At 39.9% G+C, this 26,517-nt stretch overlaps 1 protein-coding gene and 1 pseudogene across 1 annotated transcript in view; both read left to right on the top strand.

The window, feature by feature from the left end:
• The first annotated feature begins 838 nt into the window (after window positions 1–838).
• The window catches only part of LOC136311019 (cytochrome P450 2C21-like), a 38,056-nt gene continuing 12,377 nt past the window's right edge, over window positions 839–26,517 (top strand). The window contains exons 1-7 of the mRNA XM_066240169.1: window positions 839–1,032; window positions 7,271–7,433; window positions 9,197–9,346; window positions 14,503–14,663; window positions 16,511–16,687; window positions 17,640–17,781; window positions 24,265–24,452. Of these exons, the coding sequence (XP_066096266.1) occupies window positions 865–1,032; window positions 7,271–7,433; window positions 9,197–9,346; window positions 14,503–14,663; window positions 16,511–16,687; window positions 17,640–17,781; window positions 24,265–24,452 (1,149 nt within the window). The 5' untranslated portion in view covers window positions 839–864. The remainder of the gene's footprint in view (window positions 1,033–7,270; window positions 7,434–9,196; window positions 9,347–14,502; window positions 14,664–16,510; window positions 16,688–17,639; window positions 17,782–24,264; window positions 24,453–26,517) is intronic.
• Window positions 3,429–4,313, top strand: LOC136311022 (KATNB1-like protein 1 pseudogene; annotated as a pseudogene).

Below are 26,517 nucleotides of genomic sequence, written 5' to 3'. Positions count from 1 at the left end.
TGAGAATTTCCCCATCAGAATCCTGACTTCAGTTGTGGGTCTGTGGAATCCTCCTGTGCCCTCTGCCTGGGGCTCAGCCCTAGGCTTGCTTTGGCTGCCAACTCCCAACCTGACCCACTTTGTATCTGACTGGATGAGGGGGCTGGGTTTTGGGTTCTAGGTCATGGGGTGAGCCAAGCCCTTGCCCTGAGCCCGAAAGGAAGGGAAGCTCCCAACCCCTGAAGCAGAGCCCTATTATCTCAGTGCCCTCTGACTCTTCCCATGCTCTGTGGGTTGCGGGTTTGAAACCCAGTCAGGGCACACACAGGAAGCAACCAAAAATGCACGGCCGAGTGGAACAAGTGTTCCCTTTCCTTCTCCCCTCTTTCTCCCTTCCTCTCTCTGTCTCTCTAAAAATCAATAAAAATTAAACCCTGGCTGGATAGCTTCCTTGGTTGGAGTGTCATCCCAGAGTGCAGAAGTTTCCAGGTCAATTTCCCTGGTCAGGGCACAAACAGGAACAGTTTGATATTTCTGTTTGCTTCCTTATCTCCTTCAAAAATAAAACAACAAAATAGTAAATAGGATAAGCAAACAACAACAACAACAAAAAACACAACATTTATTTTATTGTTAGTCAACCACGTGTGGTGTTTCAAAATAAATAGAAGTAGCTTGGCTCCACCCCAAACCCAATAAACCAAAGGTCCTGGGTGGGGCATTGAAATAGTGAGTAGAAGTGATCAAGGTCTCTTGGAGAAAGAGAACGTAAATAGATCTCACTGAGCCTATGAGTCAAAGGGGCACATAGATGCTGAGCAGCAGAGTGGTCTAAGGGATCGGCTTTTAACCTCCCAGTGGATTCAGTAAGAAGAGACGGGCACAATGGTCCTTACTGTGCTCCTGGTACTCTTTGTCTCCTGTTTCCTTCTCTTCTCACTGTGGAGAAGGAGCTCTGGGGAACAGAACCTGCCTCCGGGCCCCACTCCGCTCCCCATTATTGGAAATATACTCCAGTTAGATGTGAAGAACATCAGCAAATCCTTCAGCAAGGTAAGTATGGTTTTTGTTCCTCGAGCAGTTTGCCCAAGGTAAGTAAATTATCTTCGACCTCTAAATAAAGTATATTTAAGGAAATCAGTATATGTTAAAATAAAATCATTAAAATATGTCATTATAAAGGAAATACTGTCCATGAAGTACTATTTTTGGTGTTTCATCGACAAGAATAGAGTAGTGAAATAAATGCATGTTATGAGTGCGGTGCATTAGGTCTCTGCATGCCAGCATCAGAACAGTAAAGTAGCAAAGCCCGGGAGAGCTGCTGTTTTTTCTTGTTTCCCTATCATTTGCTATGTTTTTTAGCTGAAGGTAAATGGTAAGGAAAGTGTGCTTGATTAGATATCATTCAAGAAGTTGTCGGGCACGTGGCCCTGAAGCAATCCCGTCCTGGGCCAGGGGCTTTGCTGTCCCCCTTTCCACTTGTCACCTGGAAGGCCAAGTTGAGGCCTGTCACGAGCTTGCCTCCCCCCACTGCCTCCCACACTGGCCTCCAGTCAATGCCACCAGATTCAGGACAAAGTGTTCCCCCCACCTCCCGGCTGGAGGAGAGCCTGCAGCCACCACTGTGCACGGGCTCAGGCAGCACAACTCAGGTCTCTTCACCCTCAGAACCAAGAGGCAGACAGGTGGTCAGACAGGTGCAGGCTGAAGCCTCACACCCCTCCTGCAAGTGTGTGATGCACAGAAAAGCAGGCCAGCCTGGTGAGTGTCCTAACCAGGTTTACCTTGCGGAATCTTCACTGTAGTTTCAAACAGTGTGTTCTAGGTCAGTAGGCTCCAGCCTTCTCGTGCGGTCGGAAGGGAGGCGGGGGCACTGGGCGCAGCACTGGCCTCTGGGGTCCCTCTCTGACCAGGTGCATGTTTCAGATGAGTCTGTCACTGCACCAAATTTTCCAGCTCAAGAGCAGGGTCAGGTCAGAATGAAAAAGTGACCCCATGCTTGACATGTGTTTACAGACAGCCTCTGCTGTCTCCACCCTGAGAAAGGAGGGTTTAGGGTTGGGAAGGGTGTGGGGGTCGGTATGTTTAATGTGCATGGAATAATAGGGAGCCTGATTGGGAGGATAGAAATATACCAGGACCCGGCCGTGTTTCAAACGATATATATTATTTTATTAGCGCATTTGCAAAGGTTTTTAAGAACATTCATAATATTTTATTTTCCTTTAAATTTCTAGAGTTATCAGTGTGACCGCTAATGCAATAATGATTTGTTTCAAATGCCAGTGTTTAAGCTGTATGAAGCTGATTTTATACATTTTTCTTGTTGGATGCATTGTTAGGTTTGCATTCAGGATTCCTTTAAGCCCAGAGCCCCTTTAAAACTCAAATTCCCCTCACTCAACTTTCCACTAGGGCGACTTCTTTATTAAGTATCTCCCTCGCCCAACCTCCTCCTCCCCTTAAGCAAGCACCCTTCACCCTGTGACGGTTCTGGGAACTGTCCTGGTACAAAGCCATAGGGAGAGATCTGAGGGGGGAGAAAGGAAGACAGTCTGTATGTAATCAAGGCCACAAACTAGGATCTGAGCATGTCCTGGTGCAGGCAACTCCAAGCCAGCAAATGCCTGCAGCAACTCCTATATCCCTCCCACAGCCTTACATTGACACCCATTGTTGGTCTCAGCCTACTTGCATCCAGGAGCTTTTAAAATAAACTTTACTGTTGGAACACACCAGCCTTGCGTTCTCAGTTCGGCCCATGGTTTCTGCCTTTCACATTGTAGTTAATGAGATTAAATATATCCACCACATTTGTCTTCGGGGGAGGGGGGGCAAGGAACTGAACACCCTACTGGTTTATTTTTCTATTAGAATAAGTTGCAGCTTGTCCAGTGGTGGCGCAGTGGATACAGCATTGACCCTGGGGTATCGAGGTCCCCAGTTACCCAGAGGTCCCTGGCTTGAGCACAGGCTCATCAAGCTTGAGCGCAAGATCACTGGCTTGGCTTGAGCCCCTCAGTCAAGGCACCTATGAGAAGTAATCAATAAACAATAAACCTTAGTTGATGTTTCTCTCTCTCTCTCTCTCTTAAAAGAAATAAAGATAAAAAAACAAGCCCTACCTAGATAGTTCTGTTGGTTAGAGCATCAGCCTGAAGTATAGAAGTTGCCGGTTTGAGCCCAGGTCAGGGCATGTACAGGAATGTATTAATATTCCTAGCTCTCTCTCTTCCTCTCTCTGACTCTCTATCTCTCTCTTTCTCTCTCTCCCTTTCTCATTGGCTAAAATCAATAAATAATAAAAAATAATATTGAATTGCAGACAGTCACATTTGAATGAATGGCCCTGAGTGGGGTTTACCCAGAAGCCAAGGAAATCTCTGGGCTTCCAGGAGCTGTTCATCAGCAATAGGGCTAGGCTGAGTGCTGCTATTCAAGAGATTATGACATTTAAAACCTAAAATGATAAAAAATGAATCTTTTGTGGTAATATTGAGGATCATTCCATTGATCTTCCTAGAAAAAGGATCTTTAATTTCACTAATAAAAACATGAAGGAGGTTAAGAAATCTGCCAAACAGCTGACTACTTACATAAATAGAATAGTAAGACAAGCTGTGAATAGCTCAGATAAACTATGTAAGGTGCTGTACCACAGAAAGGTCATCATCTTTTTCCAAAGTCTTGTTATAGAAAGTAACAGCTCCCTAGAAATTGGGGCTGTAACACAGCAAGTAAAGAGAATAAAATGGCTTGTGCAGTCCACCTGCCTGAAAAATTACACCATGAGAGTTGGACATATTTGCTTAACTCCGGTGATTCTGGTTCTTGACAGACAGAAAGCCCATCATCGAAATAGTGGGGTTTCTTCCCCTGCAGTTTCTGAGAGCATGAAACAAGGCACAGGTTTTGTTCACCAAGAATTTGAGATTGAATGTGGCTTTAACTTTCAGGAAAAAGAATTGAATTTGTAGTTTATTTGATGAGGATAGAAGACGTTGGGTGGTGGAGGGTTGCCTTCTTGTGCTCACCAATAGTTTACAGGAAGGAAAACAAGGCATCTCGCTTAGCCATTGTGTAGATTTGTTATCCCTAGCAAAGTCATTGCTTAAAAGCCAATCTGAAGACTTTATTATAGCTGGTTTAAACTGGCTTCAGGCAGTCATAAAAAGGTGGAGGTCAGAACTATCATCTCAAACAGAAATTGTAAGTGATGACAATAGTCCCATTTGGGATTGTGGGAAGAAGAAAACCATCTTACTTTGGTTTCAGAATATATTGATAATATGGCTAAGGATGTCGATGCTTATTTGTTACAGTTGCATTGACAGACTTCACCTATTAAAGAACATTTGGTGATTCAAAGCATCCCTGAACTATTTGGTTTCCAAAAAAATGTCTCATCAAAAAACTGTGAACTGTGAAAGAAATCAAAACCTTTTTTAAAAGCCGCATAATGAAGATACTAAAATGCCTAACAATCTACTTTATATTGAAGAGGAAAAATATCCGAAAGGAGCAGCATCTTCAATGAGGTGAAAGTGCGCTATAAAGATTGTTCACAAGGCCCTGGCTGGTTGGCTCAGCGGTAGAGTGTTGGCCCGGCGTGTGGAAGTCCTGATTCTATTCACAGTCAGGGCACACAGGAGAAGCAACCATCTGCTTCTCCACCCCTTCCTTCTCCTCCTTCTCTTTCTCTCTCTCTCTCTCTCTCTCTCTCTTCCACTCCTGCAGCCATGTCTTGAATGTCTTCAGCAAGCTGGCCCCAGACACTGTGGCTCCATGGCCTCCTCAGGTGCTAAAATAGCTCAAATGCTGAGCAACGGGGCAAGCCCCAGATGGGCAGAGCAAGGCTCCATAGAGGATTTGGAGAGTGGATCCCTGTTGGGGCACTAGTGGGAGTTTGTCTCTTTGCCTCCCTGCCTCCCATGTAATAATAATAAAGAAATGCATTGAAATTTAAATGGTTATTTGGTATAACTGTTTAAGAACTACTAGATCTTAATTCAATCCTGCATGAGATTTCATGTTATGATGCTTGACAGGGAGGTGGTGCAGTGAATAGAGCTTTGGCCTGGGATGCTGAGGACTCAGGTTCGAAACCTCAACATTGCCAGTTTTAATGCAGGCCCATCCAGCTTGAGTTCAGGATCATAGACATGACCCCATGGTTGCTGGCTTGAGCCGAAAGGTTTCTGGCTTGAAACCCAGGTCACTGGCCTGAGCCCAAGGTCGCTAGCTTGAGCAAGGGGTCACTAGTTCAGCTGGAGCCTCCCGGTCAAGGTACATCTGAGAAAGCAATCAGTGAACAACTAAGGTGCCGAAATGATTCTTATCTTATCTCTTTCCCTTCCTATCCTTCTGTCCCTGTCTGTCCCTCCTTGTGCGTGTATGTCTTTCTTTCAAAATAAAAAGAACAAGAAAAGGAAAAAAGACTTTGTAAGTTTAAACATCATAGCATACAAATAGTTTTTGTCCACATTTAAGCAATGTGTATACAAAATGCCTTAATTATTAATATACCAATAAGTATGATCTAATATCAATTTAAAAATATTAAAACCATGCTTCTGGCATGATAAAATTATGGAATTAATTCAGGGGTTTCCATTCATGTAGAATGTTCTTAGAATTTACTCCAGACCCTGGCAGGATGCTAAGTTGGTTAGAGCATCCTCTCCATATCTAAAGGTTGCGGGCTTGATCACCAGTCAGGTACACATAGGAACAGATTGTTGTGCCTGTCTGTATTTCATTCTCTCTCCCATCCTCTCTGTAAAATCAATCAATAAATTTCTAAAAAATAAAAATAACAAAGATATGAAATAAAACATCTTTCCCTTTCAATTAATAAAAGACAACTTATTCCAGGCACTCGCCCAGTGGCTCAGTTGGTTAAGGCAAGATCCCAACGTGCCAAGGTAGTGCATTCAATTCTCAGTCAGGGCGCATACAAAAGCAAGCAATAGATGTATAAATGGGTGGAAGAGCAATTCAATGTTTTTCTCTCTAAAAATATTAATTTAAAAAACTTATTTCATACCATATTTAAGATTTGAGAATATTTTTAGTATCTCTGGCCTTATTTTGCCAGAATCATCATGTAATTCATGGATAAATGAAAATGGTAAGTATGTATTTGTATGAATCCTTAGCTGGAAATGTTCATAAAGAGTTGACTATTTTATATTTACTTTCTATTGTCTATAGTCTCTATAATTTTCAGGTCTGTATGATTGATTTCGGCTTCTTCCATTTGAATAAACCCTCTAAATATTCCTAAAAAACAAAAGAGAAGTCATCAGAAGAATTAACTTTGGGTGGTTGACACCCAATATAATATACAGATGATATCTTATATAATTGCACAATTGAAACTTATATACTTTTAATAGCCAATGCCACTCTCAAAAATTTAATTTGAAAAAGAAGTCATCTCTTATATAAACTGTATGTTTTGTTCAGAATAGCCATGAAAACTGCACTTCCTTGAGGAAGCAAATTACGCCTGAAATAAAGGGAAAGACTCTGGGATTAGAAACAGTGTACGTGAATGGGAGAAAGAAGTTATCAGGGCCAGCCTGTCAATAACAAGATCCTTTGGTCTTGGATAGCAGCTCTGTGCTGTCTGTGGCCAGGACTGCTGCAGGTGGAAGGAACTGTTGGTCCATGAGAGGCTGCATGCCCCAGCTTTGCCTCTGTGGTGCTCACGCTCCTTCCTGTTAGTAATACCAGCATATCACGAAGTGGGCTGAGCACTGGAATCATCTGGGGTGATTTTATAAAGAATAGATTGCTAGTATTCATTACAGGGCTTTTGAATGAGAATTCTGATGGCAAGTGCTCTACAGGTGATCTTGAAGAAGTCATCTGGGTATTGGTCCTATAATGATCGTTGGGGGTTGATATATTGCTCAAGGATCAGAGGTCAAATGCAAAGTGGTTCAAAATTTGATCTTCTACAAAGTAGGTATCAGATGCTGAAAATAATTTGGAATTCTCTAATATCACTTTCCTTATTTGTAATTGAGGCAAATGAACCTGCTGCTGATGTTGCTTTGAAGGTTAGTTGTAACGCGTGTTTAAATTACCCAGACCATTGCCAGGCACAGAGGTGGCAGCTCTAAACAATCACCCTCATATTTATGTATTAATTTCAGAAATATTTCAGGCTGCGTAAGAATAAAAACATAAAAACAGGAGGAGAGTATCATTCTGAATCAGGCACAATATATTGTCAAATAGAGCTTTGGCTAATATTTTAATCTCCTTTGCATTTCCCTAGCTAGCAGAAGTCTATGGCCCGGTGTTCACTGTGTATCTGGGCACAAAGCCCACTGTGGTGCTGCATGGCTACGAAGCAGTGAAGGAAGCCCTGATCGATCAGGGAGAAGAGTTTGCTGCAAGAGGCAGTTTACCAGTGGCAGACAAAATCATACTGGGATTAGGTATGCTTCAATTTGGAGAATGTGTGTGGATTTAAGTTGCAAAGATTCTGAATAGGCTAAGGAATTGAGAAATGTTAAGCATTTGAGACACATGGAAATATCATCATTCCAACATTTTCTATAAGGGATAATTAATCCCTATTTAAAATTATGGGTGACATAATGCCCCCATGAAACAATAAATTCAATGAAAGCAAACCAACTAACAACTAATGTTCTATACATTTGTTACTAGGCCATGTTCATTTTAAATCATGGCCTGTTAAGAATGAGAAAGAAACAGAGAGAAAAGGGGAAAAGAAACGGACTAACTTATCCTATTCACCAAATATTTTGCTTTCTGTCCTGAGTCACAGTTACCAAGAGATTACTGTAGAACGCTTGCACAGAATGCACGGAACCAACATAAACCTGGAGTATTTCCAATCTTGCCTTTAATCTTCTCCTCTTCTAAAAAAAAGATAAGAAATATTTGAATTCAATAGAATACAGAGCATAAAACACAAATATTCTCTGAACAGAGGATGGTGGAGAAATATGTAGTAAGAATGGATTGAAACTGATAGTGGAAAAAGCTTTTTAAATAAAAGACTTGAACTATCTTCCATTTGTTTTGGGAGTGAGTCTTATACTGTCCAGCCTTCTGGAGGGTCACTGGTTTCCAGCAAAAAGAGATAAAGCCTCAATGGGGTTCTTTCCTCCTCCACATTGTTCGCGAAAATATTCTTGGACAGGTTTCCTACTAGTGTTGTTTCCCCACCAGTCTGTTCTTGAACCTCTGGAAGTCTGATGTCGAACTTCTTTGGTGTTAAGACCACATTTCCTGGAAGGTGTTTCCCAAATAGCAAGGAAATGTTGAAATTAGAAGGACTATGGCTGTGTCCCTTACCTGCAGAATAGATTTTCATGAACTTCCTTCCAATGCACAAAGCTGTCTCTCCTTCTTTCAAGAATTGGCTCCCTTTGTTACTGCCCCTAAAATTCACATACAATGCACTTTTAATCTAACACTTAAACTCACTGTGATTTATTAGCTGTGTGATCAAGGAGCAGGCATTTTGCCTCCAGTATCTTCAGCATTCTTCTCAGTAAAATGGGGACAAATCACTGGCTCACAGAGTTATTGTGAGGTTTAGAGGAGTTAATGGAGAAGAAGAGTTTAGTAATATGGAAAACCAAGTCTTTTTTTTTTTTTTTTGTATTTTTCTGAAGCTGGAAACGGGGAGAGACAGTCAGATAGACTCCCGCATGCGCCCGACCGGGATCCACCCGGCACGCCCACCAGGGGGTGATGCTCTGCCCCTCCGGGGGGTCGCTCTGCCTAGACCAGAGCCATTCTAGCGCCTGGGGCAGAGGCCAAGGAGCCATCCCCAGTGCCTGGGCCATCTTTTGCTCCAATGGAGTCTTGGCTGCGGGAGGGGGAGAGAGAGACAGAGAGGAAGGAGGGGGGGTGGAGAAGCAAATGGGCGCTTTTCCCATGTGCCCTGGCCGGGAATCGAACCCGGGTCCCCCGCATGCCAGACCGACGCTCTACCGCTGAGCCAAACGGCCAGGGCCGAAAAACCAAGTCTTGATAATGAACTCCTAGGTTGGGGTGAGAGAGAAAGCAGGCAGAGTAGGGGTCAGTGGGAATTTCTGAGACCGGCACCATTAAAGTAACTTTTCTGCTTAAGTGACATTATTATTTCCTAAGATCAAGACTCTCAGCTAGAGTTAATTAAAATGGAAGTTATTCTTTTTTATTTACTTTTTTGTCCCGATAGGAGTTATTTTCAGCAATGGAGAAGTATGGAAGCAAACCCGGCGTTTCTCCCTCACGGTTTTACGGAACATGGGAATGGGAAAGAAAACTATTGAAGACAGAATTCAAGAAGAAGCCCTGTGTCTGGTGGAAGAATTAAAAAAAACCAATGGTGCGTTTTTTTCTATGTACTTAACAAAACAGTTTGGGTAGACTGAATGCTATTACTATTACCAATAGAGCACAGAGAGCTATGGCTCAAGTGTAGCGGAAGTTTACATTTTGCTCACAACCAGTAAGAAGAGGTGAAGTGGTTGGCACACAGCTTTTCCAGGTACCAGGTTAATAGGTGCTTTGACATCTTCAGCATGTGGCTTCCAGTGTCACCCAGGATCCAGCTCTTTCCACAGCAGTGTAAGGAGCAAAGAGCAAGGAAAAAAGCCAATAGTGTTATGAATGGGCAAGTTATGGCAGTGGGACACAAAAGTTCTTTTCCATTCCAGGGGCTGTAACAAGTAAACTGTCTTAGTTCTTTGTTGCTATTAATATAAAAATGCAATCCATATGAATCATTGCATATGTTTGACTACTTTCTTAGAATATAATTTTGAAAATGGAATTGATAAGTCAACGAATGTTTGGTTTTGATACATATTATCTGGAAAATGATTTTATGCACTTGATTTATATTTCAAGCAGAATTATTATTGACTGGGTCTTTTCCTAGAGTGAATGTGACCTTCTCTCAGTTTCCTGACCCATGACCACTCAGACTCTGCTTGATTCCCCCTAGCTGTGGGACCTCACTCTGTTGGGACAGCCCGTATCATCTCGGGGTAACTATAACTGTTGGAAGTTTCTTTCACATGTTGAGCAGAAACATTTTTCCTTGTAACTTGTACTATTTGGTCCTTGCTGAGATTTTGCCTTTTAGAGGTCCAATGTTGTGGCAGTTACCACTTAGAGGCAGGATGGGCATCCCACCTAAAATTTGGTTTAGATTGAAGGTACCACACACACCCCAATAGGATATGAAAATGTTTTATTACTCATAATGATCAGTGTTGGAATTCAAATAATTTAACAACTAGTTCTCTGTTATAAGTATAAAAAAAGATATACTGAAAAGTCATTTATTATTTTATGCATTTACTACTTAAGAACAATAAAAGAGGTACACAAAACTAGATTATGTTATAAGATTTTAAAATATTTCTAAAAATATTAAATAATACCTGACAAAAAACAATTAAACTGTTACTTAAGATATTTCCATATTGCTTCTTGATTGGTGTCCTTACTTGTAATTTTATTCACCTATGGACGGAATGAACAATAATAGGGGTGATTAGAATACGGTGTTGCAAGATGAATGTTAAAAACGAGAAAGGAATGTAAATTTATGATTTCCAAATGGGATGGCTTCCCAGGCACCCACCTTAGAGAGAACCTTGATTACAAGTGCCACTTTAACAACCGGTCCACCAAACTCAACAAATAATTCGGTATTGGTTCTGCCGAACTGGTGCAAACCAGCTGAATCCCACCACTGATAATGATGCTTCTTTGGAGGGTAGAGTGATTTCTAAGAAGATCCCAAAATGGCATGACAGAGCAGAGAAAGGACGCTGGCTTGAGGTTTCTAGGGTGGTTAGGGGGTGAGGTGTAGATGTGGGTTCCCTGTGCCAGCCAGGGTGTGTGGTTTAAACACTCTGCTTGTGCCAAAGGAGGGAACACTTGAGCTTTTTTTTTTTATCGGTTTGTCTAGATGTGAGAAGAGTAAGAAAAGATAAGGCTTAAAAGCTGTCAGAGCCAAATACAAAAAAAAAAAAAAATGGGAGTCATATTTGTTATTACATATAGAAAGCCTGTTTCATATACTATACCATATTGTTTGGAAATATCTGACTGTAACTCCAAATTCTCTCATTATTCTTCTCTTCTACAAGAAAAACCCACCCAATCTTTTTCAACTTTGTTTTGTAAAATAAAATTTCATGTCTCCACAGTCTCCTGATATTCTTGAAGAAGTGTCCACACTGAGGGCTAAATTTTACACTTTTAAAGATACTTTTTACCATAAAGAGGAGGAAAATGTTATTCTTTGTGACAGCATGGATGGACCGAGGGTGTTATGCTGAGTAGAATAAGCCAGTCAGAGACAGACAGTACCATATGATTTAACGTATATGCAGCATCTAAAGAGCAGTATAATGAACAAAACAGAAACAGTCTCATAAATACAGAAGACAGACTGATGTCTGCCTGAGGAGAGGGAGGCTGGGGACTGAGTGAAAAAGGTGAAAGGACTGAGAAGTACAGACTGGGAGTTACAGAATAGTCATGGGGATGTAAAGTACAGCATAGAAAATACAACACTGGGGAACAAAATTTTTGTTGCATCCACAAAAACACTTGTTCTTACCTAACTCGAGTGTGCTGATCTCAAATCTGACATTAGTTTTTCTCTGTAAGCTACAGGTTTTTTTGCAATTCAAGATGTTAGGTTCTTATCTTATTGTAAAATTTTCAACATTTAGTTTAACATAATGAAGTAGAATGTCTTCTTGGGCATCATCTTTGTGAAAATATAATAATTTACATAATGCAGTAAATACACTAATACAGTAAAAGACATGATTGCATCAGAATTTGTCTACAATTTTAAAATAGAACTTATTAAAACACTTATTTTAATCATAAAATTTGCACAAAACTTATTTAAATTCTATTCTGGCAAAAAATGCATTTGCAGCTCTTGAGTGTGTGTACTTGTTGAGGACAATCTCGTCTGATGCTCCAGCAGTAGTCTGCTCATCAATAACAGATTGAAGATTTTGGGGAAACTTATCAAAGTGACTGTTCAGGAAGTGAATCTTAACGCTCAGTTACATCTAATGTCGCGGAAAGCCAACAGCATCCTTTGAAACAGAAGTTTATAGTTTTCTGGTTTTTTGTTGCCAAGGAAGTTTTTTGTAACTGCCACAAAAGACTGCCATGCTGCTTTCTCCTCCTTATTCATCTTCCTGGCAAATTTTTCGTCACTTATGAGGGTTCAAATTTGAGGTCCGTCGAATACATCTGCTTTTATCTTCTCGAAAGATAAGGCAGGAAAAGCAGAAATAATATGTTGAAAGCATCCACTTTCTCTATTCAAAGCCTGAATAAACTGCTTCATTAAGCCAAGTTTGATGTGAAGTGGGGAAATAATGATCCTGTCTCAATTAACTACAGGTTCATTCACAATATTTTACATCCCTACTTCCAGAGCCTCACGTTTTGGCCACTCCTTCTGTGTCCAGTGTTTCTCTCGAGCTCAGCTGTCCCACAAACACAGAATGCAAGTATACTTCATGAAACTTCTCTGTTGTCCTAGCAGGAAAGTTACCATTTTAAGTTCCACACAAATGATTCAGTTATGCTCCTCATACTTCAGAAAGTCAAGGACAATTTTTATGTCATTATAATCTTCTCGCAGGTGAGTTGAATAACCAATTGGAACTGCTGCATAAGCATTACCATTGTGTAGAACACATTTCAGACTTCGTTTAGAACTGTCAAGAAATAGCTGCCAATCTGTTGAACTGTAAGTGGTAACACCTAGCTGGCCTAGAAGACTACTGATATCATGACAGTAAACAAAGTGTTTGTCTTCGAAAAAAGGTGACAAAAATTTGTTCACGCTTTCTGAAATGGGATACTTTAGCTGACCAGTGAAGTACATTCTTTTCTTGAAGCCTGGAGGCTAATAACTCAGCTGCTTTCTTTGATAGGCCCAAATCTCTTACTAAAGTCATTCAATTCGGGTTGGCTAAACTGCTGAGGGGTTAATGACTGCTTGGTATCAAAAGAATACTCTTCAAATATTACAACCATTTCCTCATGCATCTTATCAAAAAACACTTGATCACTATGTTCACTTTCTTTGTCCTTAGAAGAAATAAAACCATTGAAAACTGGAACTGGAAGTGTCTCAGAGTGTTGGATAGGTTGTATTGCTGAAGGAATACTAAGATATGTGATCATATGCCAGTTTATCTTGCCGATGCCCTTTGTATCAGACAGAAATAACAGTCCCTGCTGTGGTCCTTAGGTTCACGCCAAACCATGAAAATACCAAAAGGCATTACTTTGCATTTTCCTTTTGTCCAGTCATGAACCATTTTCTCACAATTATGACACAAAATATGAGGAGCTCAATTCTTGTCTTGATTGCCTAGGGGAACTTGAAAATAGGCAATATATGTACGTGTCACAAATGATGAAATATTGCGCTTTTGACGTTGAAGTATGTAACAGCCACATAAATAACAGAAGGTGTCAGGACTATTCTTACATTTACGCCTACTCGAAGAAGCCATGATTCAATCTTAAAACAAAATAAGAGAGTGTTTTTATCAGATAATAAATTTTTACATTTAAAAAACTACAATTATGTAAAAGTAATGTTTGTAAAACATTAATTGCCTTGTGGTTCTGTTCAATCCAAGAGTCGTTGCTCTTTAACTCCAATTTAAAAACCAATGCATGCCATTAACTGTAACAACAAAAAAATTAAAATTGCGTAAAAACTAGAGATGCTCCAAAAAACAAATTTGGAATCAGCGATGCAGAAATATATTGAAACAGTTCTAAAACCTCATGCAACAGAAAATGAAAAAAAAAAATTGTTCCCCAGTGGATTATAATCAATGCCTGACCAGGAGGTAGTGCAGTGGATAGAGTTTTAGCCTGAGATGCTGAGGACCCAAGTTCAAAACCTCGAGGTTGACAGCTTGAGCCTGGGATCATAGAATGACCCATGGCCACTGGCTTTGAAATCCAAGGTCGCTGGCTTAAGCAAAGAGCCACCTGCTCAGCTGGAGTTCCCTGGTCAAGGCTTATATGAAGAGCAATCAATGAACAAATAAAGTGCTGCCACTACAAGTTGATGCTTCTCATCTCTCCCCCATTCTCTTTTTTTTCCTTTCTCTTTTTTGCTTTCATAAAAAAATGTAATCAATAATATAAATAAACAAATAAAAATTTAAAAGCATTTTTTAAAGGACCTCCTTGTGAATTACCTTGTGGCTCTTATTAGGAGAATGATGTAAACATGGGAAGACTTGGTGGAAATTAATAAATAAATTGGACTGGATTAGACATTTTTACTTGGGGAAACACAATACATTTTATTTTAAGCATGTTGAGTTTACAGTGATGGTGGCATGCCTACTAGTTCCTATACTTAAAAAATCTTTTGAGTCAACTCTTCTCAAGTATTTTAAACAGTCAACTTAAGATTTAAATGGAAATTGCGCTCTAACTTTTGACTTACTTTCTTTTCAGAGGCTCCCTGTGACCCCTCTTTCCTTATGGGCAGTGCTCCCTGCAATGTGATCTGCTCCATTATTTTCCAGAACCGTTTTGAGTACAATGATGAGCAATTTCTAACCTTGATACATTATTTTGATGAAAATTTCAGACTATTGAACACCACCTGGATACAGGTAAAGTCAAGGTTCTCTCTAAATGGGAAATAATGTTCTGACTATTCTACTGCTCATGCCAACCAATCGCGTTAGCCTATTTCAAAATGGTTGAAGTGATATTTCTCAAACTATCATTTGTAACCAATTAGTGCGCTATCAAATCAAATCAGTGTGTTAAAATTTAATTTAAGCCTGGCCTGTTGTGCGCAGTAGATAGAACGTTGACCTGGGATGCTGAGATCACCAGTTCAAAACCCTATGGCTTGTCTGGTCAAGGCACATATGGGAAGCAACTGCTATGAGTTGATGCTTCCTGCTTCTTCTTCTAACTTTCTCTCTCTCTATCTTCCCTCTAAAATCAGTAAATAAAATCTTTAAAAAATGAAAAAAATTAAATTTAAAATATTAAAAGGTAATAAAAAGAAAAATATTATCTCACAGTGCATGAAATGATATGAAGATATTTTTCTGAGAAAAAATGTTTCTAATTTTTACATCTATAGGTGAAAAGGGTGGTGGCATAAGATGTATTTCTTACTATAGTACATTGTCAGAGAATGTTAATAACCCATAATACGCAATCACTAACAACTAATATTCTATGTGAATAATAAGCTCATGTTATGTTCTACCTGGGAAGGACCCTGGAGAACAAATAATCAACTTCTCATCTTTGAATCATCAACAAATATTAAGCGTATTTTCCAAAGCAGCCAAGACAAAGAATGAACTAGACCTAGGATCTAGATTTCTTGGTTCTCTTTCTAGTTTGATACAAGCTACCAGCCAAATAAATTGTTCCAATGCCTACTACCAAGGGTATTAGATCATGTAGAAGCTAGCTAAAGAAGAGTCAGTAAATTCCAGGATTGGGAATGGCCTAATGAATAAGGCAGTGTGAATATTCTTGAGGGTGTAAGTGCCGGAATAAAATAAGCTGAGTAACTTGAGTATTCCTTAATCTTCCTGATGCTCAGTCTCTTCATTACAAAACAAGGGTATGAGTGCAAACTTTTTAGGTGACTGTAGAAATATGTGTAGGGTAAACTGGGAGGAACACTGGGTTCTAGCTCTGTCACTAGGCTGGTGTCACAGAGTGGTCAAGTAGCCTTTCTCAACCTCAGTATCCTTCTTTGAAAAGAGGTGGTATGATTCTGAATACTTTCATAGAATTATGGCGAGGAAAAGTATTTAAATGGTTTTAAAACTGCTTTGTAACTTGTGTGTCCTGTTGTCCTATAACTCTGCATATTTACTATTCCTTCTATTTTCTTTTTCCATGCACACGAGAGAGAAAAAGATACAGAGACAGCAGAGAGAGAGAGAGAGAGAGAGAGAGAGAGAGAGAAATGGAGAGAGACAGGAAGGGAGAGAGATAAGAAACATCAAATCATAGTTGTGTCACTTTAGTTTTTCATTGATTGCTTTCTCATATGTGTCTTGACCGGGAGTGGGGGCTTCAGCCAAACCAGTGACTACTTGCTCAAACTAGCGACCTTGCGCTTAAGCCATTGACCTTAGGCTTCAAGTTAGAGACTTCTGGGCTCAAGCCAGTGACCTTTGGGCTCAAGCCAGTGACCATCGATTCATGATGATGATCCCATGCTCAAGCTGGTCACCTGTGCTCAAGCTAGTGAGCCCACACACAAGTCTGCAACCTCGACTGTATCCCAAGACGATCTTCTATCCCTACACCACCACTGGCCAGGACAGTTCCTTTTCTTTCAAATTCCAAGTATGTCCTAGTGCAGGATGCATGTCTTATTAATTTTTAGCAGCTCAGCATATAACAAAGTGTCTGACACATAATATATGTCTATGGAAATTTGCTGAGTGAATTAATGAATGATTCTTTACTCTTTCAGCTCTATAATGCTTTCCCACAGTTAATACATTATCTCCCTGGATGTCATAATGAATTATTTAGAAACACTCTTAAGCAGAAAGAATTTATTTTGGAAAAAGTAAAAGAACACCAGGAATCCCTGGACCTCAATAACCCTCGAGACTTTATTGACTACTTCCTGATTCAAATGGAAAAGGTATAAAAGACCCTGATTTTCAACTTCATCTTTGTTGGTGATGTGACTCATGGATTAGTTTTAATCTTTCACAGTGAAATTGGGATATTAAAATGAATGCATCTTCCTAAGGATGTATTAACTACTTGTACAGCCTCTTGCTTCTGCAAACCATAATGACTGTTTTGAGATAGTTCCAAATTCTCACTAAAAATGACTTACAAGGTTTTATATTTACTTTGTTAAAACTGGTTCTTTATTTGGAACAGGTTTAAAGACATCCACAAACAAGTACACACACATTTAAGATTAATGATAAACAACATATATCTTTCATAAAATAAGTTCTGTGAAAGCAAGATATAACATGTGAGGAAACTCAGGAATGCATAAGAACCTAGAAAGGTTTACCTTGGAAAGCTACTAGGAAATCTTCCCAAATGAGGTAGTTTTAGAGGAAATGCTAGCTTAGATGAACATAGATGACAAAAAGGGTCTAGAGAATGATGATCAAGTATGTGGAATTTTCAGAGGTTATCTTGATTGTAACTGAGAAACTGTTGTCGGTGTCATGACCAGTGACATTGGGAATAGTGATGCTGTTAGCGGATGGGTGGTTCTGGAGGCTGAATGAGAAATTTAGACATGATAAAATAGACTATAGGTCACATACTGTCAGTGAGTAGTCATGATGACTGGATAAAAATTATGTTTGAAAGAACTGATTGACTCTCATGGGTGAGAAAGTAGGAATCAGAAAGGACTTACAGAAAGTTTGTAACTCTGATTTTATTTTAACTGTTTGAAAGACATCTAAAAACTCATCTAACTTTACCTTCAGCTATTACATTTTTGATGTCTGAATTAATTTGTCAAATAAGCAAATTAAGCAAATAATAATGTTATATTGAGATACATTACAGTATCTCTAAGATTCTTCTAATTATCAGTAATTCTAATGCATCATTACTAGGAAAAGCACAGTCAACAGTCTGTATTTACCATGGAAAACTTGATCCAGACCGTGTGGGATATTTTTACTGCAGGAACAGAGACAACAAGCTCCACCCTGAAATATGGACTCCTGCTTCTGCTAAAACACCCAAAAGTCACAGGTATGATTACAGACAATGGGCAAGATAAAATTCGGGTAAAAATTGGCAGGCAGGACTGATAACTATCCCATTCTTCACCTGTCTAGACAATATTCAAAAATAATTTTCTATTACTAGTACATCTTCCTAACATTAGAGAAATTAAATTCAAATTATACTACAAGAATAGAAAAAAATGTAAATAGCAGCAGAGATTTGAAGGGCAGAGTTATTGTTCTTCCTGTAATGGTAGAGTATCCTTGATCTGCATCAAACCAGATGAAGTAGACAGGGTCGTTTTAGGATCTGGGAAAGATTAGCCTTTCTCTTCATCTAAAAAGATATCATTTGATATACCTTCCATGTCCCAATAAATATATCTTTGTCAGCCTCACCAGGCAGTGGCACAGTGTATAGACTGTTGGATTAAGATGTGGAGGACCCAGGTTCGAAACACCAAGGTTGTGGCTTGAGAGCAGGCTCACCAGCTTGAGCATGGGGTCACTGACTTGAGCATGGGATCATAAACATGACACATGACACATTGCTTTCTGGCTTGAGCCCAAAGGACATTGGCTTGAAGCCCAAGGTCACTGGCTTGAGCAAGGGGTCACTGGCTCTGCAGTAGCGCCCCCCCTGTCAAGGTATTTATGAGAGTACAATCAAGAAACAAGCCAACAATTGACACTAAGATGCCACAACGAAGAATTGATGCTTCTCATCTCTCTTCTTTCATGTCTGTCCCTATCTGTCTCTCTCTCTGACTTTCTCTGTCTCTGTCAAACAAACAAAATATATTTCTGCTTAAATACATTTGCAATGTAAAGAGGCAATCAAACAATCATAATCTTTCCCTTCTGGAGAGTCTTACTTTCTAAACAAAGAGTTAAACACAAATAAAAAATTCTTTTGAAATATACTCTAATGGGCAAACAAAACTTTCCTCCTAAGCATGATTTCTCTTACGAATGCAATTTTCCCATTTTACCTCCTCTTTTTTATTGAGTTCATATTAAGAGGTTATTTCCTCCACTGTTATATCATTTTCTCTTTGGTACATGCAGACAGTGTTAGTATAATTAAATCTCATGAGCTTCTTTCTCCAACATCAGCATCAGATTTTCCTACTTAGGTCAGAGTAATGGCGAAGTAGGAAGCGATACTGATAAATCTCCCCCCAAAACTCAACAAGATCTTCAACCAGAAACAGAAAAAACCTATCCTTGGAGCCTCCAGATGTTTCGCAATATACCCAAAGGTATGATGGAGCGAAAAATTGGCTAAATATATAACCAAACCCTGAAGGAAATAGGGAGTAAGAAATGCTCCGCCTTCCTCACTAACCTAAACAGGGTGGCTTTCACTGGAAACTGAAAATATAGAAACTAAGGCGGGCAAAGGGGGTGAATAGATCCAGGCCGCGGCACAAACGGCCGAACCAGGCTGTGGCACGGAGATCCAAGCCGAGGAAAAACTGTTCCTGTGACAACCCGGGCAATACAGCTAACACCCGCGCCAAACCCAGACAAAGAAAGACAAGCGGGGTAGCCATTTTACCCGATCTCCTGGTTGGTGCGCGCAGATAGTGGGCGAGAGATTCCTTCCAAACCTCCGGGAGGGTGCGCCCGTGATACCACACCGAGAGGCAGAGTCAGAGGCCTTTGTGTGGGCCGAAAGCCTCCGGGCCGCCCCAGCGCCCTGGGGGAGCCGCACACGGGGAGGGAGCGAGAACTAATTCCAACACTGGAACTTTTTAGTGCGGGCGAGGGGTTTCACTCAGAGGGCAAGACTTCCGGTCTGACATCCTGGTCTGCGCATGCAGATAGTGAGCAAGAGATTCCTCCGAGTGCCTCGGCAGTGCCTGCCCGTGTTATCCCACAGAAGGGCAGAGTCAGGGGCCTTTGTGTGGGCCAAAAAGCGGAATCTCGGGCTGCCCCAGCGCCCTGAGGGAGCCGCGCACGGGAAGGGAGCGAGAGCTAATTCCAACGCAGGAACTTTTCAGTGTAGGTGGGGGGTTTCACTCAGAGGGCAAGACTTCCGGTCTGACATCCTGGTCTGTGCGCACAGAGAGTGGGCAGGAGACTCTTCCCAGCACCTCAGGAGTGGGAGCCCGTGTTGTCCCACGGAGGGGCAGAGTCGGGGGCCTTTGTGTGGGCCGAGGGTGGAGTCTCAGTCCACCCCAGCGCCTTGAAAAAGCTGCACACAGGGATGGAGCGAGAGCCAATTCCAACTCTGGAACTTTTCAGTGCGGGCAGGGGGTTTCACTCAGAGGGCGAGACTTCCGGCCTGACATCCTGGTCTGCGCACGCAGATAGTGAGCGAGAGTTTCCTCCAAGCGCCCCAGAAGTGGGTGCCCGCCCGTGTTACCGGACAGAGTGGCAGAGCCAGAGGTCTTTGAATGGGCAGAAGCCCCGCCTGATTATGCTAGCGGCTCTGACTGACTGAGCCTTACCCAGAGCCCTGGGCTGAGTGGGACTAGAGTGGGGAGTTGCCAGCTCTTTGAGCCTCTTACTATCCAGGCAGAGGCAGCAGCAACCCCATAGCTGGATTATCAGGCTACTAATTGAGGAAGGAAAGAGTAGGAGAGAGGCTCCAGGAACACGGACTCTCTCACTGTCGGAGCCTATAAATGCTAATGAGCCTCGACTGCCAACGAGACTGAAGCACAATACATGACATCGCCATAGAGACTTACTAACTGCAAACCTCTAACTGAGCGTGCCAAAGGGGCAGAACCCGGGGTACAGAGTCACCGACCAGGAAGAGGGAGAGAAAAGAAAAAGCAAGAAGATAACCTCTCAAAATCAAGAATAATCCGCAGACTTTATAACCTATCCCATTTTATTATATTTGTTTGTTTGTTTCTCTTATGTTCATCCTTGATTTTTTAATTTTTTTTCCTCCTTCAATTTGGTCATTTAACTCTCTGCCGGTCTTACTCTCCCCTCTCCTTGAACTACACTACCCATAAGTGTTACATCTCCCATTATCTTTCCTTTCCTCTTCCTTTCTCTCTATGAGGGTTGCACTCCAAAACCCTTAACTCTCTCTCTCTCTCTCCTCTTTTTTCTTTTTTCTTCTTTTAGTGGTTCCCTCTTTTATTTCTCTCTCTCTATTTTCTCCCTCTATATTAGTTTCTTCCTTTCTCCTTTACGTCTCCTCTCATTCAAACCTCAATAACGAACAAATTATCTTATCTGGGACTCAAACTTATGTTTGTGGCATTTTGGGGTTTTTTTACTTCACCTTTTTAACTCACTAGCAGTGCTCCCATCCCTGGCTATTTTATCAAGCTCTTGTTCCACTAAATACAATAGTAATTTTTTAATTTGTCCCCCTATTTTCCTGTTTCCCTTTTATTCCTCTCATCATAACTCTTAGTCAACCAACACCTAAACGCAAATCATTTTATTCTTGATTCAAATGTTTTCATTATTTGCTTTTTGTGGGTCCATACCCCCCCTTTTTATTTTATTATTTTTTATTTTTATTTTTTAACTTGCCCCTTTATTACTTTTCCCCAATTCAGGTCCTCCATTACAGGCATTGTTTATTCTATTAAATATAATATAATTCACAGCTCACCACAAGATTTTCTCAAGAAAGAGGGGAGAGGAGAGGAGAGGAAAAAAGGAGGGGGGAAATAATTTCCTTTTTAAAAATTTTTATTTTATTTTTCTTTATTTCATTATTAATTTTTAAAAAAACACAACTTTTTTTGATTTTTTATTTTTTTAACTTTTTGTTCTTTATTAAATCTCATTAATACTATCATCAAAACCACCCTCAGATGCCATTAAGGAAGAGAAAATCGAATATCATGGATACAAAAGAAAGAGAGGTAACACAGATAGATGAGGAAAAATCTATGGAGAAAAAATTTAATATATTGGAAACCTTAGAGCTAAATGACAGAGAATTCAAGATAGAAATCCTAAAAATCCTCCAAGATATACAAGAAAACACAGAAAGGCAATTTAGGGAGATCAGAAAACAACTCAATGAACACAAAGAATATATTTCCAAGGAAATTGAAACTATAAAAACAAATCAAACAGAGATGAAAAACTCAATTCACGAGCTGAAAAACGAGGTAACAAGCTTAACTAATAGAACAGGCCAGATAGAAGAGAGGATTAGTGAAATAGAAGACAAGCAACTTGAGGCACAACAGAGAGAAGAAGAAAGAGACTCAAAAATTAAAAAAAATGAGATAGCCCTACAAGAATTATCTGACTCCATCAGAAAGAATAACATAAGAATAATAGGTATATCAGAGGGAGAAGAGAGAGAAAATGGAATGGAGAACATACTCAAACAAATAATAGATGAGAACTTCCCAAGCCTGTGGAAAGAACTAAAGCCTCAAATTCATGAAGCAAACAGAACTCCGAGTTTTCTTACCCCTAACAAACCTACTCCAAGGCACATCATAATGAAATTGGCACAAACCAACGACAAGAAAAAATTCTCAAGGCAGCCAGGGAAAAGAAGAATACAACATATAAAGGAAGGCCCATTAGATTATCATCAGATTTCTCAGCAGAAACTCTACAAGCTAGAAGAGAGTGGACCCCAATATTTAAAGTCCTGAAAGAGAGGAACTTTCAGCCACGAATACTGTACCCATCAAAGCTATCTTTCAAATATGAAGGAGAAATAAAAACATTCACAGATACAGAAAAGATGAGGGAATTTATCATCAGAAAACCCCCACTCCAGGAATTACAAAAGGGGGTTCTCCAATCAGATACAAAGAACAAAAAAAAATAAAGCCACAAGTAAAAGTTCCAAGAAGAATACAATAAAACCAAATTTAAACTGTGACAACAACAAAAAGAAAGGGGGGAGAGGATGGAGATTAACAGTAGCAAAGGACGATGGAGTGCAAAAGTATTCACAAAATAGTGCGCTACAATGAGCAGGGTAGGAACCCTTTTCATTACTTAAAGATTTTCCTACTTAGTTTAAAGTCCCCTGTCCTCCATTATAACTGTTTTCCAAAAGGTGCGATTTAGAAGCACAGCCTTGAATCACTTTGCTTGCACACATCACATTGTGGGATATGATGGCAATGTTATTCTTTCATGTGACACAGAGTCTTTTAGCCAAATAAACTCACTAACTCTTGTAAGACTATGTCGATTATGACTGTTAATTGTTTGGGACATTTTCCTACACACATTTAAAGCCCTTCTTGTGTCATATTTCCCCAGCTCTTCCATTTTCATTTTCTAGGTGGGTTTTTTCTTGCATCATATCCATTTATGTTTTCTCTTTTCTTTCTTGCCATCATTATCTTTCACTGTGACATTTGGTTAAGCATAGGATTTTATAAGCAGCTCCTAACCATTGCATATAACCACTCTCTTCTAGGCAAAACTCATCTCTCAAACTGAGAAGGCAAAATCTAAAACTTCTCTAAAATTCCTAACTCTTTGTTCCTTATAACTATTAAACCACATATTTTTCAGATGCTCCATTAAAGGACCATTCTTCACGTGGTAGATACATCCCATATGTCCACAGTAGCCACCCGGTAGTAGAGAAAGTGGGTTATAGGCTCTAACAACAGTGGCTGCAGGTTCTGCTCTACTAGCACATAGCTGTGTGACCTCCGACTCATGACTACCTTTCCCCGTATGACGCCATCTTCTGTCTAAGGAGATGATAATACTTCCTAACATTCACAGAGTCTTTTCCACAAAGGCAAAGTTAATAAGCATTTGTTTTTAACTAATGAATAGTCCTACTTAAGCTATTAACATGATGTATTTTGTAGGTAAAGGAAAAATATAATTCACTAACACAAATTACTTACAATAATCTTATTTAAGTTCAAAGATGGTGGGTTTGGGAATGAGAAAAACCACATAATACCTGGATGTCCTTAAGAAGTATATTTACTTTTCTGGACCTCTTTTCTCATTTTTAAGATACACAAACTAATATCGAACACATAAAACTATTTTGAGAAATTATAAAGAAATACACTAAATAGTGTAGCATGCCTATCAAATTTTCCATGCTAAATAAATGTTAACTTCTTGTTCCTCTGTGCTGAGTCTACTAAACATCTCATTTAATTACTCTATTTATTAAGCACTTACTGTACTGGGAAGCTCTTACTCCCTTGGAAGTTACACATTTAATAAAACAAAAACTGCATAGTTTTTGTTAAGAGGTTAAACTACATGGTTTGTAGTGATCCTTCAGGATCCCAGGCCCCCTAGTCCATTAAACAAAAATACACAAAATAGAGAATCAAAGTTTGAGAAGTGAATTTCATGGTACAGTTGTGTTTTACATGCACATATATTTAAGTCTCTAATGAGACTCAAATTAGCCCAAGAAACTGAAAATCTGTTTCTTTTTCTCCCTTATGGAGGTAGCGAAATGTCGTTTTCCTTTCTCCCCATCTCCCAGCACAATGTAACCAAAATTAAGACGGTCATTTCACAAGAGTGTTCCATTTCACATACATTCTGATTCCTGCCGTGCCAGCTAAAGTCCAGGAAGAGATCGACCGTGTGGTTGGCAGAAACCGGAGCCCCTGCATGCAGGACAGGAGCCGCATGCCCTACACGGACGCCATGGTGCACGAGATCCAGAGATACAGTGACCTTGTTCCCACCAATCTGCCCCATGAGGTGACCCGGGACATTAACTTCAGAGGATACTTTATTCCGAAGGTGAGAGATATTTCATCTCCACTTTTCCTTAGGAATCAGATTCCGACTGTCACTGCAGTGGAATTACAGTCTGCTTCACTTTCTATACGTATTGCACGTTCAAAACTCAGGCACCTCACCCTCTGACTGCATTCCTTTCCTTCTAGTCTGCTGACACTACTTTATAAACAGGCCAATATATCTTTATTGATTCTCTGTTTGGATGACCAATCTTGAGCCATCAGCGGTGTATTGAAGTCTCCAAGTATATTGTATTTTTGTCAGTTTGTGTTTTAAGGTCAATAAGTAGCTGTCTTATATATTTTGTGCTCTTGGTTTGGTGCATATATATTAAGAATTGTTATGTCTTCTTGATTCAGCATCCCCTTAATCATTATGAAATGACCATTTTTGTCTCTGAGTACTTTTGCTGTCTTGTAGTCAGCATTATCAGATATGAATATTGCTATACCTGCTTTTTTTGAATGTTATTTGCTTGGAGTATTGTTTTCCAGCTTTTCACTTTGAATTTGTTTTTATCCTTGTTGCTTAGATGTGTTTCTTTAAATAATTTTATTTTTTTAATGGGGTGACATCAATAAATCAGGATACATATATTCAAAGATAACAAGACCAGGGTATCTTGTCGTTCAATTATGATGCATACCCGTCACCCAAAGTCAGATTGTCCTCTGTCACCTTCTATCTTGTTTTCTTTGTGCCCCTCCCCCTCCCCCTTTCCCTCTCCCATTCCCCCCTCCCCCCCGTAACCACCACACTCTTATCAATGTCTCTTAGTTTCACTTTTATGTCCCACCTACGTATGGAATAATGCAGTTCCTGGTTTTTCTGATTTACTTATTTCGCTTCGTATCATGTTATCTAGATCCCACCATTTTGCTGTAATTGTTCCAATGTCATCATTTCTTATGGCTGAGTAGTATTCCATAGTGTATATGTGCCACATCTTCTTTATCCAGTCATCTATTGACGGGCTTTTTGGTTGTTTCCATGTCCTGGCCACTGTGAACAATGCTGCAATAAACATGGGCTGCATGTGTCTTTACGTATCAATGTTTCTGAGTTTTTGGGGTATATACCCAGTAGAGGGATTGCTGGGGTCATAAGGTAGTTCTATTTTCAGTTTTTGAGGAACCACCATACTTTCTTCCATAATGGTTGTACTACTTTACATTCCCACCAACAGTGTATGAGGGTTCCTTTTTCTCCACAGCCTCTCCAACATTTGCTATTACCTGTCTTGCTAATAATAGCTAATCGAACAGGTGTGAGGTGGTATCTCATTGCTGTTTTGATTTGCATTTCTCTAATAGCTAAAGAAGATGAGCATCTTTTCATATATCTGTTGGCCATTTGTATTTCTTCCTGGGAGAAGTGTCTGTTCATATCCTCTTCCCATTTTTTTATGGGATTGTTTGTTTGTTTGTTGTTGAGTTTTATGAGTTCTTTGTATATTTTGGATATTAGGGCCCTTATCTGAGCTGTTGTTTGAAAATATCATTTCCCATTTAGTTGGCTTTCTGTTTATTTTGTTATCAGTTTCTCTTGCTGAGCAAAAACTTCTTAGTCTGATGTAGTCCCATTCATTAATTTTTGCCTTCACTTCTCTTGCCATTGGAGTCAAATTCATAAAATGCTCTTTAAAACCCAGGTCCATGAGTTGAGTACCTATGTCTTCTTCTATGTACTTTATTGTTTCAGGTCTTATGTTTAGATCTTTGATCCATTTTGAGTTAATTTTAGTACAGGGGGACAAACTGTAGTCCAGTTTCATTCTTTTGCATGTGGCTTTCCAGTTTTCCCAGCACCATTTATTGAAGAGGCTTTCTTTTCTCCATTGTGTGTTGTTGGCCCCTTTATCAAAAATTATTTGACTATATATATGTGGTTTTATTTCTGGACTTTCTATTCTGTTCCATTGGTCTGAGTGTCTATTTTTCTGCCAATACCATGCTGTTTTGATTGTTGTGGCCCTATAATAGAGTTTGAAGTCAGGTATTGTTATGCCCCCAGCTTCATTCTTTTTCTTTAGGATTGCTTTGGCTATTCGGGGGTTTTTATAGTT

The sequence above is a fragment of the Saccopteryx bilineata genome, chromosome 7 (genome assembly GCF_036850765.1).
Source record: "Saccopteryx bilineata isolate mSacBil1 chromosome 7, mSacBil1_pri_phased_curated, whole genome shotgun sequence".
Taxonomy (NCBI): domain Eukaryota; kingdom Metazoa; phylum Chordata; class Mammalia; order Chiroptera; family Emballonuridae; genus Saccopteryx; species Saccopteryx bilineata.
This window is presented reverse-complemented; position numbering and strand designations above follow the sequence as displayed.